Raw genomic sequence first — 20,870 nt, forward strand, 5'->3', positions numbered from 1 at the left:
GTGGCAGCAAAGTGGGGAACAACTCCATATTAATGATTTTAGAATGAGATGTTCGATGAGCAGGTGTCCACATACTTTTGGTCATGTAATGTATCTCGAAAGTCCCAGTTAACCGGTTATGAGAACTGTCATTATGGTCGTGTTATTGTTTGCACAGTAGATCCCTGTAAGTTTCAGTTTGAGACGTACAAAGCAACGATACAATTGTTATTGTATGTGTTTAAGAGTGAAAAAGAGTATCAGTGTATCGACTGTGTGAAAAGAGAGCAGCAATGTGACTGACTGTGGGTTGTTGGGTTGTGCATTTTAGTGACCACTGATTCAACAGACAAGTTATCCAAACTCTTGTTACTCACAACCCCGTCTCAGTTCAGTCTGCGGTAGGGCAACTTGGGGCCTCTCACTTATCGTCGGCCGGCTGTCCTCCCCCCACCCCTCCAGGGACCCCCACCAGACACCCGGAACAAAAGGTGAATTATAAGGGCCTGAGCAAGCGGCCCATCCAATAAGACACTTCAAAAGGCTATTTAATTATATTCAAACCACGGGAAAAGCAGGATGTCTTTCTACTTCAGCTGTTAACCAACTATATGAACTACAAACGAGAGCTGTGTTCTCACTGTGAACATACTGTAGATATGATCAAGTCTGCATTGTACACAGACCTGTTGGGTCATAACTCAAACAACAAACCAGTCTAGTTCCTCTCTTCTAGACATGTTTAATGGTGTAGCCTACCTTTATGTCTACCTGTATATGTGTGTACAGTAAACTGTGAATGTTTGTGTGTATGTGTGTACAGCATACTGTATGTGTGTGAGGTGGACATTATTATGACTGTGTGTAATCCTTATAGAGCTCTGTCTGTCTGAGCTCACAATGCTTCAGGCTTTATTAATATCTGTCTGTCTGAACAATAGGGCAGGACTTACCTGCTGTAGCCTCACTGCCCTCCCTGCTCTGGCAGGTCCGTTAGATAGTGCCATGTTGAATACTTCCTTATTTAGTTTAGGCTTTTGTAGATGTAAAACTTCTAGAATAAGACTTGAAGATGTTCACAGGCAATAACATTTTTAAAATGTATTATTTGGTTCTTGTGATATTTAGTGTGACATAGATCTCTGTGTAGTTGTTGAACATACAGTACCAGTCAAAGGTTTGGACACACCTACTCATTCCATGGTTTTTCTTTATTTTTTACTATTTTCTACATTGTAGAATAATAGTGAAGACATCAAAACTATTAAAGAACACATATGGAATCATGTAGTAACCTTACAATTGTTAAACAAATGATATATTTGAGGTTCTACAAAGTAGCCACCCTTTGCGTTGATGACAGCTTTGCACACTTGGCATTCTCTCATTGCCAAAATCCCAAGGTATCCCTTTAACTGAGCTTGAAACAGTGCAGATACACGATTCAAGCAGAGATCTGTTGCATTTTTTAAAGTCAGTGTTATGTTGAGAGGGCTGCACTGAGTATACCAAACATTAGGAATACCTTCCTAATATTGAGTTTCACCCCCCCCCTTGCCCTCAGAACAACCTTTATATGTCGGGGCATGGACTCTACTAGGCGTTGAAAGCGTTCCACAAAGATGCTGGCCCATGTTGACTCCAATGTTTTCCACGATTGTGTCAAGTTGACTGGATGTCCTTTGGGTGGTGGCACATTCTTGATACACACGGGAAACTGTTGAGCATGAAAAACCCAGCAGCATTGCAGTTCTTTACACAAACCAGTGCGCCTGGCTCCTACTACCATACCCTGTTCAAAGGCACTTATATTATTTGACTTGCCCATTCACCCTATGAATGGCACACCTACACAATCCATGTCTCAATTGTCTGAAGACTTAAAAATCCTTCTTTCACCTGTCTCCTCCCCTTCATCTATACTGATTTGAATCAATAAGGGATCATAGTTTTCACCTGGATTCCCCTAGTCTGTCTATGTCATGGAAAGACCAGGTGTCCTTAATGTTTTATACACTCAGTGTAGAGAGTTTTGACAACAGCACTTGAACTGTCAAAATGTCACTTTTAGTTTTTCCCTCCAAAATCATCAGCCAGGCCAGATCCTCTCCATAGTGTTTCAGCCTCCCTTCTGCAGGTCTAGTAAACAGTGATGTCATCACAGCTAATCTATTGGATGAGCAGCTACAACCCCCAGATGAGATCATCAGCACTATGCTCTATCTCTAATGGACGCTAATCGAAGGCTGTAGCTACTATCATCTTATTAAGTACACTTGTGAAAGGGCATCAAGAACGTAACCATATACTAACAATAGCTACTCTTTGCTACATCTTTGCTCTCTCGATCCTTCACACATTTGTATTGCATTTGTTGAGGCATCATGCATTGATTGTGTTTAGTCTTACATCATGGTGATATGACATACAGGTGTTGAATGCTGCAGTCTTGTAGAGATACAGTAGATGGTCCCTTGTCATAAAGGCCTGAGGAGGGAGAGGTTCAGGACCAAAGGATCAGAAACCAGGAATCCTGCTTGGCTAACCTGATTCAGACAACACTGTTCATTTGGCCAATATAGTAGACAGTCGTTGACAACACAGCGAGCTAATTGACATTTACAGACTGGTAATATACAGTATGTTGACATTCAAACGGGGAAGTTGAGTTGCAAGTTTATTACCAGTAATTATAGAAGTGAATGGTAGATATGCACTATACAATGGATGCTGTAGTTCACCTCATTCTCCTTCACCTTTCACTTGTTCTTCCTCATATAGAATAGATGTTGAGATAATGGCCCTGAATTGTGTGTGTTTGAGTACTTTTTCAATGATCCTTTGTGTCTTTGGGAGGGGGGGGGGGTGGTAACCCTTTACATGGTCTGACTGCTGTAGTAGTGTGCATATTACTGTGATGTGACTTTAACACTCAGAGAGAGAGATGTTTAGCCAGTGCCCTATCATAATCATTATTATTGGTCTGTTCTCTGAATCTTTTGTTTGAGTATAATGTTATATTAAGATGATCAACTGAAGAAACTAGTTGTAAACATGTTTAAACTATATTATTTTGTATATTGATTGCTATTGTTTATTCTATGTTGATGCATAGTTCCTATTTAGTTTTTCTGGTTCCTTGTCCCTAACCTGTGTCCTCTCACTCTCTCACTCAGACTGTTTCGGACGCTCGTTCAGTGGATGGCCCCAGAAGAGGAGGCCAGATGGAAACTGGGTCACATGACCGCCTCGAGGAAGGCGGTTTGCTGAGGCTGGAACCGACCAATGGGGTGAGCCAACATCCCAGGGACACCCATGAGGAGGGTGGAGCTGGCCTGGAGCCCCAGAGGGAGCCCCAGCGGTCAAGGAGTGTTTCCCCAGGACAGGGCTGTGTACCTGGGCACAGCAAAGCCACCCAACCCCATCAGCAGCAGCACTGCAATGACTGGAGCAGTAGTGGTAGGACTCCTGGGAAGCCTGTCCATGAGGCAGACATGGAGGTTGCACGCAACCTGGTAGCCTTCTCAGCCAGCGTGAGTGTTGGCTCCCTGCCCCCCTCAGGTCACCTTGAGCCCCAGTCCCACGCCATCCAGCTGTATGAGAAGTTCAACCAGGAGATGGGCACTGGCGAGGGGGCCGCGGCTCAAGACAGACTCCAAGCCCCAGAAGGGGAAAACCAGGCTAGCCCCCCAGAGGACCTGAACACCCTGCAGAATGCCCTGAGCCAGGCGCGCCACGGCCACAAGCCCCCCAACTGTGACTGTGATGGGCCAGACTGCCCAGACTACCTGGAGTGGCTGGAGAAGAGGATAAAACAGACACGGGCAGGGGAGGAGCGGGACAACAACACGCCCTGCTCCAAGATGACCACTGATACACCGCCTCATCAACAGCCCCCCCACCCCCAACCCCATGTCAATGGAGGTAACCCTCCCTCCGGTCCACCACTACACCCACATCGACAGGGCCAACACCCAGCCCCTATCAACTGCTCCCCTCAGGTCCTCTTCATCGCCAAGGAGAAGAATGTCAGTCTGCAGACGGCTATTGCCATCGAGGCCCTGACCCAGCTATCTGCCACTGTCCCCCAGACCGTGGTCCCTCCTGCCCAGGCCTCCTCCACCAGCCAACCTCAACACCCCCCTCTACACCTCCAGCACGGCACCCGCCTGAACCCCTCCTCCTCCAACCCCATCTCCTCTTTGTCCTCCTCGCGTTCACAATCCGTCCCTCCTGGACTATACCCCCAGCCCCAACAGAGCCCTGTGTCACGGGAGCAGCAGCACAGACCCCAGTCCCATGGTCATCCGGCCCACGCCTCCAATCTTCCGTCCTCCACTTCACCCTTCCCCCGGCAGCCCGACGCAGGCAGCCTCCTGCCTCACCACCAGCAGTGGCAGCAGCAGCAGGACACTGGGGGATCCCAAGAGCAGAGGAACCAGTGGATGAACTCAGATTCCCAGCAGCCTCGCTTCGCCCCTCCATCCGGTGGCCACAGCACTGGCGACCCCATGTCCGAGCTCAAACAGCTACTGGGGGACTCCAGCGGAAAGTACATAAGTGGTCCCTTCAAGTTGCCCGTCCCACACCACCACATCAAGCAGGAACCAGGGATGCCTCGGGTCAAGCAGGAGGTAGACTCCGGGGAGTACCAGAGCTCTGCCTGCGCCTCCATGGGGGGCTGCTACAGCTTGATGAATGGCCAGCAGCAGCCTAGGTACCCTGGTCCTCCTCTCTCCCCGGGCAGCGCAGCCATCCGCCACTCCACCCAGACAGCTCTGCAGCAGCACCTTCACCACAAGAGGAACCTCTTCTCCAACTCTCCCGGCCTCCCAGGCCTCTGCCCTCTGCGTCCCGCCAAGGCCTGCCAGAACCTCCGCAAGTGGTGGCCCCAACAGATGGGCCCCGAGGGCCACCCCGTCCCCGTGGCCATCAAGCAGGAGACCAAGAGGAGGAAGAGCACAGCGGGGACATCTCCGCTCCTCAAGCAGCACGCAGGGGGTGGGATGCTGCTCCAGCCAGGCCCCAAACCCAAGACGATAGTCATCAAGAAGACCAAGCAGAAGGTCTCCCTGCCAACCTTCCTGCCTCACAGACAGATCTCCATACAGAAACCGTCTCCCCTCACCATTACCGGAGCCCTGCCTCTGGCCAGTGCCCACCCAGGTTCTCTCCCTACCTTCCCCCTCCTCAGTAACCCCACTCAGGCTGCCACAGGCCTCCCTGCCCCAGCCCAATCTCAGGTATCCATTTTAAACTCTTCTATTGCACCCTCTGTCGCTGCTTCTGCCTTGTCTGTAAACACTCCAGACGTCTCAACCCCTCAGCCTCTCCCTGTAGCCCTGGACATCCCAGCAAGCTCAGCGGAGGCCAGCGCCACACAGACCTCCACCACCTCTCAGTCCATACCAGGGCTCAGTTCCCTGGACCCCAAGTTCGAGGAGCTGATCTGCCAGTTTGAGGCAGAGTTCGGGGACAGTTCATCCTCTGCCCCAGAGCCCTGCCCTTCACAGAGCCAGCCCCAGGACCAAGACCCCTCAGCCTCAGCCCAGCCCGTGGTGACAGAGTCTCAGCCCAAAGTTAACTCAGGACAAGCCAGGCCCCCATCACCATCCAGCGCTACCATCACTCAGTCCTCCAGCGCTGCTCCATTAGCTCCTACCACAGCCCCACCTGCAGACAAGGAGGAGTCGGGGAGTATGAGTAAAGTAACCTCCACCACACAGCCCTCCACTGAGAGCCCCATGGAGAAGAAGCGGGAGGCAACCAAGCTGCCTCTCTCCCCGTCCCAGCTGCCCAAACGCATGAAGATTGAGACCAATGGGAACGTAGCTGTCCTCTCCACCACTGGATTATTCTCTGATGGGGGCGAGGACGACACCCCCACTAAAGACGGATTCCCCCTTAACCCCTCCCTAAAAGGCTTCCTTGAGTCTCCACTACGCTACCTGGACACGCCCACTAAGAGCCTGCTAGACATGCCCGTCAAGGACCTCCAGGCTGAGTTCCCCACCTGCAACTGTGTTGGTGAGTGGTGTGTGTCTGTGTTTGTATTGAACCGTTCTAATGTAGCTACATTTAGACCACTGTTGGCCTCGCAGAGGTAAACATGGCTGTACACTCCCAGTGAGTGGGCTTGGGCTGCACACAAATGTTGTTGGTATATTTGGCATATAATTAAAGTATATAGTATAGAAACACACAAACTCATTTAAAAGACTTACAAAATCAATAACTAGCCTCTAGATTTTTCTGCACTTATGTCTAGATGTCTTAGGCCTAGATACATGGTCTTCATGTGTGTATTAATGTGAGAAATCAGCATTTTACGACGGTGTTAGATGCCCAGGGAGAGAGCAACCTTACCTTGGTCCAGGTCCTGCTCTCTCTATCTTGACCTCTTGGTCTGTCAGTCCATGTGGATTATGGTTGGTTCAGATGGTGACAAAAATGAACATACAAAATGGAAAACTACAAACAGGCATGCCCAAACTAAAGATTCAAAAGAAACGAAAGGCCTCATGGCAACCAAAACCAGCAGCCTCACAGCTCTCCAAGCTGGCACTCTGACTGAGGACCTTAACCCTTAGCCTACCGCCGCGTAACAAAAACATCCCCATCAAAATGTGTCTGTTTAAGATAGAGATATCTGGTATATTCTTTTGCATGGGTCACGTCTGAAACCGCGATCTGCGGTGAAAGGTGAAATCGTCTATAGCGTCCAAACGGTTTGGCCTACACTAATATGACCCCTCTGGAAAGTTGAGACTCTCATGAACATGATGGAGTTCTCTGTTTTGCTCTAGGATGCCCACAAGATTCTACCTAAGGTCCCCGGTACCAGTTTTAAATAATTTATTGAAGTATACTACATTACCAAAAGTATGTGGACACCTGCACGTCGAACATCTCATTCCATAATCATGGGCGTTAATATGGAGTTGGTCCCCCTTTGCTGCTATAATTGCCTCCACTCTTCTGGGCAAGGCTTTGCACTAGATGTTGGAACATTGCTGCGGGGACTTGCTTCTATTCAGCCACGAGCATTAGTTAGGTTGGGCACTGATGTTGAGCGATTAGGCCTGGCTCGCAGTCGGCATTCCAATTCATCCCAAAGATGTTCGATGGGGTTGAGGTCAGGGCCCTGTGCAAGCCAGTCAATTTCTTCCACACCAATCTCAAAAAAAATTTCTGTATGGATCTCGCTTTGTGTACAGGGGTTTTGTCATGCTGAAACAGGGAAGGGCATTCCCCAAACTGTTGCCACAAAGTTGGAAGCACAGAATGGTCTAGAATGTCATTGTATGCTGTAGCGTTAAGATTTCTCTTCACTGGAACTAAGGGAAAACAGCCGCAGACCATTATTCCTCCTCACCAAACTTTACAGTTGGCACAATGCATTGGGGCAGGTAGTGTTCTCCTGGCATCCGTCAAACCCAACCACTCAAGAGAACGCGTTTCCACTGCTCCAGAGTCCAATGGCGGTGAGCTTTACACCACATCAGCTGACGCTTGGTTTGCGCATGGTAATCCTAGGCTTGTGTACGGCTGCTCTGCCATGGAAACCCATATCATGAAGCATCCGACAAACAGTTATTGTGCTGACGTTGCTTCCAGAGGCAGTTTGGAACTCAGTAGTAAGTGTTGTAACCGATGACAGATGCTACACGTTTCAGCACTCGGCCGTCCCGTTGTGTGAGCTTGTGTGGCCTACCAATTTGCCTTTGTTGTTCCTAGATGTTTCCACGTTACAATAACAGCACTTAAAGTTGACCAGGGCAGCTCTAGCAGGGCAGAAATTTGACGAAGTGACTTGTTGCAAAGGTGGCAGCCTATGATGGTACCACGTTGAAAGTCACTGAGCTAAGGCCATTCTACTGCCAATGTTTGTCTATGGAAATTGCATGGCTTTGTGCTCAATTTTATACACCTGTCAGCAACGGGTGTGGCTGAAATAGCCACGTCATCTCATTTGAAGGGGTGTCCACATAATTTTGTATATACAGTACTAGTCAAAAGTTTAGACACACCTACTCATTCAAGGGTTCTTCTTTATTTTTAATGTGTTCTACATTGTATAGTAATAGTGAAGACATCAAAACTATGAACTAACACATGGAATGATGTAGTAACCAAAAATATATTTTAGATTCTTCAAAGTAGCCACGCTTTGCCTTGATGACAGCTTTGCACACACTTGGCATTCTCTCAACCAGCTTCACCTGGAATGCTTTTCCAACAGTCTGGAAGGAGTTCCCACATATGCTGAGCACTTCAATCTGCGGTCCAACTCATCCTAAACCATCTCAATTGGGTTGAGGTTAAATCACTCTCCTTCTTGGTCAAATAGCCCGTACACAGCCTGGAGGTGTGTTGGGTCATTGTCCTGTTGAAAAACAAATGATTGTCCCTCTAAGCGCAAACCAAATGGGATGGCGTATCGCTGCAGAATGCTGTGGTAGCCATGTTGGTTGTGTGCTTTGAATTCTAAATAAATCAGTGTCACCAGCAAAGCACCCCCACGCCATCACACCTCCTCCATGTTTCACGGAGGGAACCACACATACGGAGATCATCTGTTCACCTACTCTGCATCTCACGAAGACACGGCGGTTGGAACTAGAAATCTCCAATTTGGACTGCTCCGACCAAAGGACTGATTCCACCTGTCTAATGTCCATTACTCGTGTTTCTTGGCCCAAGCAAGTCTCTTCTTATTATTGATGTCCATTAGTAGTGGTTTATTTGCAGCAATTCGACCATGAAGGCCTGATTCACGCAGTCTCCTCTGAACAGTTCATGTTGAGATGTGTCTGTTACTTGAACTCTGTGAAGCATTTATTTGTGCTGCAATTTCTGAGGCTGGTAACTCTGATGAACAAACTTTCTCTTTGCTTATTTGAGCTGTTCTTGCCATAATATGAACTTGGTCTTTTACCAAATATGTATATCTTCTGTATACCACCCCTAGCTCTTCACAACACAAGTGATTGGCTCAAACGCATTAAGAAGGAAAGAAATTCCACAAACTAACTCTTAAGGAGGCACACCTGTTAATTGAAATGCATTCCAGGTGACTACCACATGAAGCTGGTTGAGAGAATACCAAGAGTGTGCAAAGCTGTCATCAAGGCAAAGGATGGCTACTTTGAAGAATCTGAAATCTGAAATATATCATGATTTGTTTAACACTTTTGTGGTTACTACATGATTCCATATATTATTTCATAGTTTTGATGTCTTCACTGTTATTCTACAATGTAGAAAATAGTAAAAACAAAGAAAAACCCTGGAATGAGTAGGTGTCCAAACTTCTGACTAGTTTGGACACATCTATGTATACAGTACCAGTGCCTAAAATAAAGGGATAATTACATTCAGAATAAACTTCCTTTAGATTTTTTGGAGACTATATGTTGTAGTGAATCTGTTATTCAATGTGTTCATATTGGCTAATAGCAGTAATGCCAATGTGATCATTGGTGTCTTAATGTTTAATCAAATGGCTAAATGATCCTTTGTATGACCATCTTAAAACATTTCCATATGTTAGCTTAGACCCTCCCTCGGCTTAGACCGGGCTTAGACTCTGGAGGGTTCATTGGCAGAACCTGATGTGCTTATCAAATCTTGGCTCAGCACCTAGACCCGGTTGCTGCCACCTAGGGGATGAATTGTGGAAGTGTATCCTATGATCGCATACATTTAGTGTTAATTGAAGACATTTCACATACTGTACAGCAGAGGCTGAAGCTATACAGCAGCCGATGTACACTCTTAGAAAAGGTACTCTCTATAACCGAAAAGGGTTATTCAGCTGTCCCCATAGGAGAACCCTTTTTGGTTCCAGGTAGAACCCGATTCGGTTCCATTTAGAATCATTTGAAGAGAGGGTTCTACATGGAACTCAAAAGGGTTGTAGCTGGAACCTAAGAGGGTTCTCCTGTGGGAACCATTTTTTCTTGGTGTATAAAGGCTGTTACTACTGTTCATCAGGTGGTCCAATCACTTATTCTCCAGCTCTTCTTGCTGGACATCTAATGAGTGTGTCTGAGAATGTGTGGTGCTAGCCAGCCAGGGTGGGTGTGTGTATGTTGCTGGGATGTGCATCCCGAGCCACTACTCTCCAGTAAGCTACAGTGCAATGTGCATAGAGAGACAGCGGTAACAATAGGGCAGCCATTGTGTCCATTGTGTGGGGTGGCTGTGTGGATCTGGCTGGCAGACAGCACAGAGCAGACACTCTGTCTAGGCTACATGTCTGACAGAGTGGGACACAGTCTCTTTGGCTTCGTCCCAAATGGCACCCTATTTCCTATTTAGTGCACTGGTCAAAATTAGGCCACTGCTCGGATTCTGACATACAGAGACTAGCTTGACATATACAGTAAGTACTGTGGTAGATATACTGTAGACCTGGATAGTAGTTTATGTAGTCTACAGCAGTGTATGTTTATATATTGTAGTCCTGTAAGTCACTACTGTCAAAGTTTTCTAGTGTTCCGTGTCAGTTGTCTAAATGGTCTGATGGTGTGTTTAATTTAACATTTGTAAGTGTTCAGCAGTGGTAAGCAGAGCCAGTGTTTCTCTAAACAGTTTAGTGTGCTCGGCGCAGTGAGGAAGAGGGAGACAGAATTAATCAAAGCGAGAGCATGGCATGAGAAGTTCTCTTGGTGACGACTCCCCCACCCCGAGCGAGTTTGATCACACCTCTTCAAACTGTCCTGCAGACGAGGATAGTCACCCCCCCCCCCCCCCCAGTGCTGAACACACCCAGGTCCACAACCATACTGCTCCTCCATCATTGAGAGGGATACATTCACTGAGCTGGAGAGAGACATGGTGGAGCTCAGAGAGTTAGTCCACACAGTCTAGGCAGCACAGACACACACGCCAGACAAGCATCCCCCCGGAACACACAGCCCAGCTAGCAGCACTGCAGGAGGAGGTGAGAAAGCTGAGGTGCGACAAATAACCACTCATCAGAGAGCTAGCCACCCCCCTAGAGAAGCCAACAGAACAGCCCACTTCAGACCTCAACCACAGCCTTAATACCACAGCAGGACAGACAAGGAAGGATCCACCAACTCAGCAGCCTCCCCCCACTGGCATCCCTCTGTCAGCCCACTGGATAGCTCTCCTGACAACACCCCCACACCCACTGAGGACACACAAAAGACAGAGATTGTGCTCCTAATTGACTCAAATGGGAAATATGTTGATGAGAGGAAACTTTTTCCAAAACACCAAGTGGCTAAACTCTGGTGTCCGAACACCCGGCGTCCCCTGGAGCTGCTGTCAGAGGACCGACTAGGTGCCCCCAGCCACATTATAATACACACAGGCACAAATGACCTGAGAGCCCAGCAGGAAAGTGTGGCCACAGCACTCAAGGGAGTGATTGAAAAAGCCTCTTCCACTTTCCCCCAATGCACAAGTGGTTATCTCCACCCTGCTACCACAAAAATACTATGAAAAACTATCAACTATACTATCAAAAATACTATACCGCCACTATGCAGCGGGTGAATGCAAGCATTTCCTGGGACTGTGCCTCAAAACCAAATGTTTACCTGACCAACCACTCCTCCAGCCTTTATGACCAGGTCCACCTCTACAAGGCAGCAGTCCCCACCTTTGCCAGGACCCTGAAGGATGTCACCCTCAACCGCAGCCCCAGCACCTCATATAGGAGCAACAGAGAAACGGACACCCCGCCAGACCAGCCAGACACTCTCCCAGAACTGCGTGATCGAGGATCTGCACCATCAGGATCCACACCAAGAGGACCTACACCTAGACCACAGCACCACCAGCTACATCCCCACCCCAACCAGTTGACCCCTCCCCAAACAAACCCTAGCAACACCTTATATAGGCCCTCCAGATCAGTCTTATGCCCCTTCTGCCCCAGCAAGGACCTCAATATAAAAGTTGCACATATGCCCAGGCTGTGAGCAGAGCAACAGGCCCAACCCCACTAGTACACCCGCCCAAACACCATCCCGTGACCTAAGAGGTATGTAGCAGATGCTCAACATGCTCGGCTCACACCTACTGTAATGGTCCCAGCCTAAACCACACGAAAACAACACTAGACACTATGAAACACAAAACCTTCTCCATCTCATCCTGGAGTAAATAAGGTCTGAGGTCATCTGCCTTTGGTCTAAAGAGCAGGACCCAGACTTCACCAAAGAAATTGGAAATACAGACATTGTCATCCTACAAGAAACATAGTATAGAGGAGACGGACCTACTGGTTGCCCTCTAGGTTACAGAGAGCTGGTAGTCCCATCCACCAAACTACCAGGTGTGAAACAGGGAATAGACTCAGGGGGTATGCTAATTTGGTATAGAGCAGACCTAACCCACTCTATTAAATTAGTCACAACAGGAACATTTCACATCTGGCTGGAAATTAATAAGAAAATGATGTAAACAGAGAAAAATGTCCTTGTGTGCTACCTATATTTGCCAACCCAGATGTCTTCGCCGTGCCTGAATCCTGGCTTAGAAAAAACGCCAAAAACCCTGAAATCTCCATTGCTAACTATAACATTTTCCGCCAAGATAGAACTGCCAAAGGGGGCGGTGTTGCAATCTACTGCAAAGATAGCCTGCAGAGTTCTGTATTACTTTCTAAGTCTCAATCTCACACAAATGATCAATGAACCTACCAAGTACAACCCCAAATCAGTAAACACGGGCACCCTCATAGATGTCATCCTAACGAATTTGCCCTCCAAATACACCTCTGCTGTTTTCAATCAAGATCTCAGCGATCACTGCCTCATTACCTGCATCCGTAATGGGTCTACGACCATCCCTCATCACTATCAAACGCTCCCTGATACACTTCTGCGAGCAGGCCTTTCTAATCGACCTGGCTGGGGTATCCTGGAATGACATTGACCTCATCCCGTCAGTAGATGATGCCTGGCTATTCTTTAAAAGTGCCTTCCTCACCATCTTAAATAAGCATGCCCCTCTCAAAAAATGTAGAACTAGGAATAGATATAGTCCTTGGTTCACGCCAGACCTGTCTGCCCTTGACCAGCACAAAGACATCCTGTGGCATTCTGCATTAGCATCAAATAGCCCCCGTGATATGCAACTTTTCAGGGAAGTTAGGAACAAATATACACAGGCAGTTAGAAAAGCTAAGGCAAGCTTTTTCAAACAAATTTGCATCCTGTAGTACTAACTCAAAAAAGTTCTGGGACACTGTAAAGTCCATGGAGAATAAGAGCACCTCCTCCCAGCTGCCCACTGCTCTGAGGCTAGGAAACATTGTCACCACCGATAAATCTGCTATAATTGAGAATTTCAATAAGCATTTCTCTACGGCTGGCCATGCTTTCCACATCGCTACCCCTACCCCAGTCAACTGCCCGGCACCCTCCACAGCAACCCGCCAAAGCCCCCACCATGTCTCCTTTACCCAAATCCAGATAGCCAATGTTCTGAAAGAGCTGCAAAATCTGGACCCCTACAAATCAGCCGGGCTAGACAATCTGGACCCTCTCTTTCTAAAATTATCTGCAGAAATTGTTGCAACCCCTATTACTAGCCTGTTCAACCTCTCTTTCGTATCGTCTGAGATTCCCAAAGATTGGAAAGCTGCCGCAGTCATCCCCCTCATCAAAGGGGGTGACACTCTAGACTCAAACTGCTACAGACCTATATCTATCCTACCCTGTATCTAAGGTCTTCGAAAGCCAAGTTAACAAACAGATTACTGACCATTTCGAATCCCACCATATCTTCTATGCAATCTGGTTTCAGAGCTGGTCATGGGTGCACCTCAGCCACGCTCAAGGTTCTAAACGACATCATAACCGCCATCGATAAGAGTGCAGCCATATTCATCGACCTGGCCTATTTATTTCCTTAACTTACCTCATTTGCACTCACTGTATATTAGACTTTTTGTTTTCTTTTGTTCTACTGTATTATTGACTGTATGTTTTGTTTATTCCATGTGTAACTCTGTGTTGTTGTATGTGTCGAATTGCTACGCTTTATCTTGGCCAGGTTGTAGTTGCAAATGAGAACTTGTTCTCAACTAGCCTACCTGGTTAAATAAAGGTGAAATAAAAAATTAAATAAAAAAATTAAAATATCCCCCCACTAGAATCCCCATACTTTAATGAAGACATCTTCTCCATCCTGGAGGGGGAAATCAATCATTTCCAGGCCCAGGGGCATGTACTAGTATGTGGCGACCTAAATGTCAGAACTGGACAAGAACCTGACACTCATGAGAGTACACGGTATGCCATCAGAGCAGCAAGAAAAGGGCAACCAGTGAAGAACAAACACCATTGTAAATACAACCCATATTTACGTTTATTTATTTTCCCTTTTGTACTTTAACTATTAGCACATCATTACAACACTGTACATACCTATAATATGGCATTTGAAATGTCTCTATTCCTTTGGAACTTCTGTGAATGTAGTAATGTTTTCTGTACATTTCTGTACATTTGTATTTCATTTGCTTCGGCAATGTAAACATATATGTTTCCCATGCCAATAAAGCCCTTTAGGGAGACGGAGAGATGCAGGGAACACTTGCTGTGCTGTAAGGCTGTTGGCTGTTACCAAAAGCCAAGGGCACCAGACAACGGGCCTCCATAGTGAAGCCTACACACTCCCCTGACAACACCACACTGAAACACCCCATGTGTAACCTGACTGGGGCTGTTGCTGTGACCGTATTACCACCACACCGGAAATCATGAGTCATGAACGCAGTAAAGTTTTGCGTGACCGTTGAGTTACAGTAATCAGTAATTCTTCGGTAGTACCCAACTTGCTAATGACCATCAAGGTCCTAATTGCCTGGTACTCAGGGCTCTATTGTCCATCTAACCACTGACATCAGTGCAAATGCTATTGAAAATCACATCAAAAGCGTACCATCAAAACAGTAGGCCTATCTTACTTTTAAAACTTACCTCACTGTGATGATCAATTTAAAGAAAGAAGTTCAACAGCAGTTTGAAACGGTGTAAAACATGATTGTTGTGGATGTTGTTTCAAAGCCTAACAACGAAATTGACAGCGTTTTCTGATGTGATGATTCATTCAAAACATCCATATGCATATTAGATCTTAGGCATATCATGTTTATTAGCCAAAGCCCCCACCACCACAAAAAAAAAAATCTGAATTAAAATGATGATTGTGCCAAAATGCAAAGCCTATCACATGTTACGCATGGCAGAAAAACATCAAACTTAACGGATGTAACATGTCTGGGGTACATATTTGGTCTATAGCCTATACAAGTGAATTTGTATTTGATTTTGAATAGCCTAGTAATAGGGAATTGTTTATTTTCATAATGAAATGGGTGACACATTACCTTTAGCTGTTCAGAATATCTCACCATCATGAGTTTCCATCTCCTTCTCTCTCCTTTATTATTTTCTTGAGCACGCTGACGGGCTGTCAACAGTCTGGTGAAATACACTAAACTACACTAAATACACTAAACTGTTGTAAATATACTATACAAAAGTTTGTGGATACCCCTTCAAATTAGTGGATTCTGCTTTTTCAGGCACACCCGTTGCTGATAGGTGTATAAAATTGAGCACACAGCTTGCAATCTCCATAGACAAACATTGGCAGTAGAATGGCCTTACTGAAGAGGTCAGTGACTTGCATTCCATCATGTCAGTTTACCAAATTTCTGCCTGGCTAGAGCTCCCCCGGTCAACTGTAATTGCTGTTATTGTGAATTGGAAACGTCTGGGAGCAACAAGGGCTCAGCCGCGAAGTGGTAGGCCAGTTGCAACACTCACTACCAAGTTCCAAACTGCCTCTTGAAGCAATGTCAGCACAAGAACTGATAGTTCGGAGCATAATGAAATGGGTTTCCATGGCCGAGAAGCCGTACACAAGCCTAAGATCACCATGTGCAATGCCAAGCGTCGTCTGGAGTGGTGTAAAGCTCGCTGCCATTGGACTCTGGAGCAGTGGAAACGCGTTCTCTGGAGTGATGAATCACTCTTCACCATCTGGCAGTCCAACGGACAAATCTTGGTTTGGCGAATTCCAGGAGAACGTTACCTGCTCCAATGCATAGTGCCAACTGTAAAGTTTGATGGAGGAGGAATAATGGTCTGGGGCTGTTTTTCATGGTTCGGGCTAGGCCCTTTAGTTCCAGTGAAGGGAAATCTTAACACTACAGCATACATTGACATTATAGACGATTTTGTGCTTCTAACTTTGTGGCAACAGTTTGGGAAAGACCCTTTCCGGTTTCAGCATGACAATGCCCCTGTGCACAAAGCGAGGTCCATACAGAAATGGTTTGTCGAGATCGGTATGGAGGAACTTGACTGGCCTGCACAGAGCCATGACCTCCTCAACCCCATCGAACACCTTTGGGATGAATTGGAACGCCGACTGCAAGCCAGGCCTAATCGCCCAACATCAGTGCCCGACCTCGCTAATGCTCTTGTGGCTGAATGGAAGCAAGTCCCTGCAGCAATGTTCCAACATCTAGTGGAAAGCCTTCCCAGAAGAGTGGGGGCTGTTGTAGCAGCAAAGAGGGGAACAACTCCAAAGGAGTGCACATTATATTGGAATGAGATGTTCGATGAGCTGATGTCCACAAACCTTTGGTCATGTCGTATATGTTTAGTGTCCAAAATGAAGCATGGGTAAGGGGTTGGAGAGCCCAAGGCATACGGAGTTTGACTGGAATATCCCCTGTCAGGCAGCGAGAGCATGCTCCTCAAATAGAGGTTGATGTATGGAGTGAAATACATGTTCTTATATTTAATGCTTAACTACTCATATTAAGCACATGCTCCGCTATAAAACCAAAGTAGCCTACAAAACGGATTGGCGGAAAAGCTTGCGGCCTCCATGCACTGGAATAGCGAATACAAATGATACAGTGCATTCGAACCCCTTGACGTTTTCCACATTTTATTACGTTACAGCCTTCTTCTAAAATGGATTAAAATTGTTTTACTTCCTCACCAATCTACACACAATACCCCATAATGACAAAGTAAAAACAGATTGTTCGTTTTTTTTTTTTTGCAAATTTATCCACAAAACCCGCCCGGAAATATCACATTTACAGAAGTATTCAGACCCTTTACTCAGTACTTTGTTGAAGTATTTTTGGCAGCGATTACAGCCTCGCGTCTTCTTGGATATGATGCTACAAGCTTGGCACACCTGTATTTGGGGAGTTTCTCCCATTTCTTCTCTGCAGATCCTCTCAAGCTCTGTCAGGTTGGATGGGGAGCGTCGCTGCACAGCTATTTTCAGGTCTCTCCAGATATGTTTGATCGCGTTCAAGTCCGGGCTCTGGCTGGGTCAATCAAACTTGTCCTGAAACCACTCTTGTGTTGTCTTGGCTGTGTGCTTAGGGTTGTTGCCCCAGTCTGAGGTTCTGAGTGCTCTGGAGCAGGATCTCTCTGTACTTTGCTCCGTTCATCTTTCCCTCGATCCTGACTAGTCTCCCAGTCACTACCTGCTGAAAAACATCCCCACAGCATGATGCTGCCACCACCATGCCTCACCGTAGTGACGCTTGGCATTCAGGCCAAGGAGTTCAATCTTGGTTTCATCAGACCAGAGAATCTTGTTTCTTATGTTCTGAGAGTCCTTTAGGTGCCTTTTGGCAAACTCCAAGTGGGCTGTCATGTGCCTTTTTACTGAGGAGTGGCTTCCGTCTGGCCTATCTACCATAAAGTCCTGATTAGTGGAGTGCTCCAGAGATGGTTGTCCTTCTGGAAGGTTCTCCCATCACCACAGAAGAACTCTGGAGCTCTGTCTGAGTGACCATTGGGTTCTTGGTCACCTCCCTGAAAAAAGTCCCTTCTCCCCCGATTGCTCAGTTTGGCTGGACGGCCAGCTCTAGGAAGAGTTTTGGTGGTTCAAAACTTTTTCCATTTAAGAATGATGGAAACCACTGTGTTCTTGGGGACCTTCAATGATGCATACATTTTTTGGTACCTTTCCCCAGATCCGTGCCTCGTCACAATCCTCTCTTGGAGCTTTACGGACAATTCCTTCGACCTCATTGCTTCGTTTTTGCTCTGACATGCACTGTCAACTGTGGGACGTTATATAGACAGGTGCGTGCCATTCCAAATCATGACCAATCAATTGAATTTACCACAGGTGGACTCCAATCAAGTTGTAGAAACATCTCAATGATGATCAATGGAAACAGGATGCACCTGAGCTCAATTTTGAGTCTCATAGCAAAGGGTCTGAATACTTATTTTTAATACATTTGCAAACATTTCTCAAAACCTATTTTAGCTTTGTCATTATGGGGTATTGTGTGTAAATTGAGACATTTTTTTTATTAATACATTTTAGAATAAGGCTGTAATGTAACAAAATGTGGAAAAAGTCTAGGGGTCTGAATACTTTCAGAATATGCTTGGTCTTTTTTCCCCTGCCCCTGTTTCTGCCCGTTTTGATAATTGCCAATTATAAATCACAACTAGTTTGACATATTAGTAAAGACCAGATTAAATTGAGAACAGTCTCATGGTTGAAAATATGAATATTTGAGAGAACAGTTGTGCAGCCTGAGACAAGGAACAGAGATCAACCTTTTTTTTGCTACTTTATCAAACCATCAATAGCCACATCATGTAGCCCATATACTGTATGTTCTGATTTCTAAGACATTCGAAGGTTTGTATCATTAACAACTAAAGTTGCCAAATAACTCTAAATCTAACGTACCCTATAGGACCTGTTTCAAATGATCACTTTTACGCTCAACATAGCCACTTCATATGTGCACTCGCTCCATAATGGGAAAAATATACTTTCTATTTTATTCAGCGAAGTTCAATTATATTCTTCTTACTATAAAATCATATAAAATTAAACTAATGGAGGGGATTTCTAAGCATATCTTGTCAGCTGAATGAACAAGCCTACAGCCTATGGCATGGAGCTTAGCCAGATAACATACAGTAGGCCGACTCATATTCTGTTCTCCTGAAATACATTTTCTTCATATCATGTTTCTTTAGACCTGACTAAAATAAATATTGGATTTATTGTGATGGTTATTAAATTGATTCATTAGACTTTTTTAAACGTAGGTGTCCCGAAGGCATGCATCACTGGCTTGTATGTGTGGAGGCCTGGAGATGCTAAACATGTTTATGTTCATTAACCGTCAATTACCGTGAGAAGTAATTAACTGTCAAACCCTGTAGAAGTAACATTTGACCTTGCAGGGGCTAACAAAATATCCCCAGTTGGTCAAATGTTTGTTTGTTTACTACTACTTCTGGTCCCCACAAGAAGAGTTAAACACACACACACCACACACACTGATTCATTCACTCCCTCAAACAGCCTTGGTTCTAATGTAGTGCCCCCACCCCGACTATACCCCAGTCATAACATAGTCAGTTTCAGGTTAGAGGAAGTGTGTGTGGCTTTACATCTATCTTCAGTCACACCTATCTATGGTCCCTCTTGGTTTCCATGGCCTGTTAGATATGAATAAGCAATCACTACTACTTCTGATACATTAAATGTCACAGAACAGCCCTGCACTAATCCAAATAATACAGATATTATTGTGACGAAGTAAAAAAGTATGTGGTTGAATGTGAGTATGTGAGGTGTACTATATTGCATTGTGAACTCTTTGTAATTCGCTCTCTCTCTCTCCTCTTCCCAGAGCAAGTCCTGGAGAAGGATGAGGGTCCGTACTACAATCACCTGGGCTCCGGGCCCACTGTGGCCTCCATACGAGAGCTGATGGAGACCAGGTGAGACTTCTGGAGCAGACTTGCTGTAGCGAAGATTTCCCTTCACTGGAACTAAGGGGCCTAGCCCGAACCATGAAAAACAGCCCCAGACCATTATTCCTCCTCCACCAAACTTTACAGTTGGCACTATGCATTGGGGCAGGTAGCTTTCTCCTGACATCCGTCAAACCCAGATTCGTCCATCGGACTGCCAGATGGTGAAGCGTAATTCATCACTCCAGAGAACGCGTTTCCACTGCTCCAGAGACCGTTGGCGGCGAGCTTTACACCACTCCAGACAACGCTTGGCATTGCGCATGGTGACCTTAGGCATGTATGCGGCTGCTCAGCCATAGAAACCAATTTCATCCCAACGAACAGTTCTTGTGCTGACATTGCTTCCAGAGGCAGTTTGGAACTCGGTAGTGAGTGTTGCAACCTAGGACAGACAATTTTTACACGCTTCTGCACTCAGCGGTCCCGTTCTGTGAGCTTGTGCGGCCTACCACTTTGCGGCTGAGCCTTTGTTGCTCCAAGACGTGTCCACTTCAAAATGACAGCACTTACAGTTGACCGAGGTGGTGCCACGTTGAAAGTCACTGAGCTCTTCAGTAAGGCCATTCTTTTGACAATGTTTTATTGCATAGCTGTGTGCTGTGTCCACATACTTTTCTGTATATGTAGTGTATTTCCCTATAGATAAGACATAGTGCAAAGAAGCAAGGACTGAAATAGCCTTAACCTGAAGGGAAATATCATGGAATAGATGGGTGGAGGAAACACTACAGAATACTGATGTAGTGTGCTTGTTCAGGGATTTTAGCTCCCTAGATTATAGCCACAAAACTATTGATGGCAATCTCCTGATTTTCCTGGAACAGAGTTAGCTGTTCTCTCCCTTTCCCCCTCCATCTCTCCTTTTCTGTCCTTCTCTTCCTCTCCCTCCCTTTCTTTCTCCCTCTCTCTCCTCTCCCTCTCTTGTCACCTCTGCCTGTGAACAGGAGGTTATCCAGAGCTGCTGGCTATGGCCTGCTGTCTTGGCATCCAACCCTCCCACAGCTTTGAGCTAGCATCACTCTCTCTCCCTCCCTCTCTCCTTGCCTCCCTTTCTTTCTCTTTATT

The 20,870-nt window shown here is 46.1% G+C and overlaps 1 protein-coding gene across 1 annotated transcript in view; it reads left to right on the forward strand.

Moving 5' to 3' along the window:
- LOC115140236 (methylcytosine dioxygenase tet3-like) overlaps window positions 1-20,870 on the forward strand; it is a 70,357-nt gene that overhangs the window by 33,242 nt on the left and 16,245 nt on the right. The window contains 2 exon segments of the mRNA XM_065026755.1: window positions 3,156-6,006; window positions 19,679-19,769. Coding sequence (XP_064882827.1) covers window positions 3,156-6,006; window positions 19,679-19,769 — 2,942 coding nt within the window.

The sequence above is a fragment of the Oncorhynchus nerka genome, linkage group LG13 (assembly GCF_034236695.1).
Source record: "Oncorhynchus nerka isolate Pitt River linkage group LG13, Oner_Uvic_2.0, whole genome shotgun sequence".
NCBI lineage: Eukaryota > Metazoa > Chordata > Actinopteri > Salmoniformes > Salmonidae > Oncorhynchus > Oncorhynchus nerka.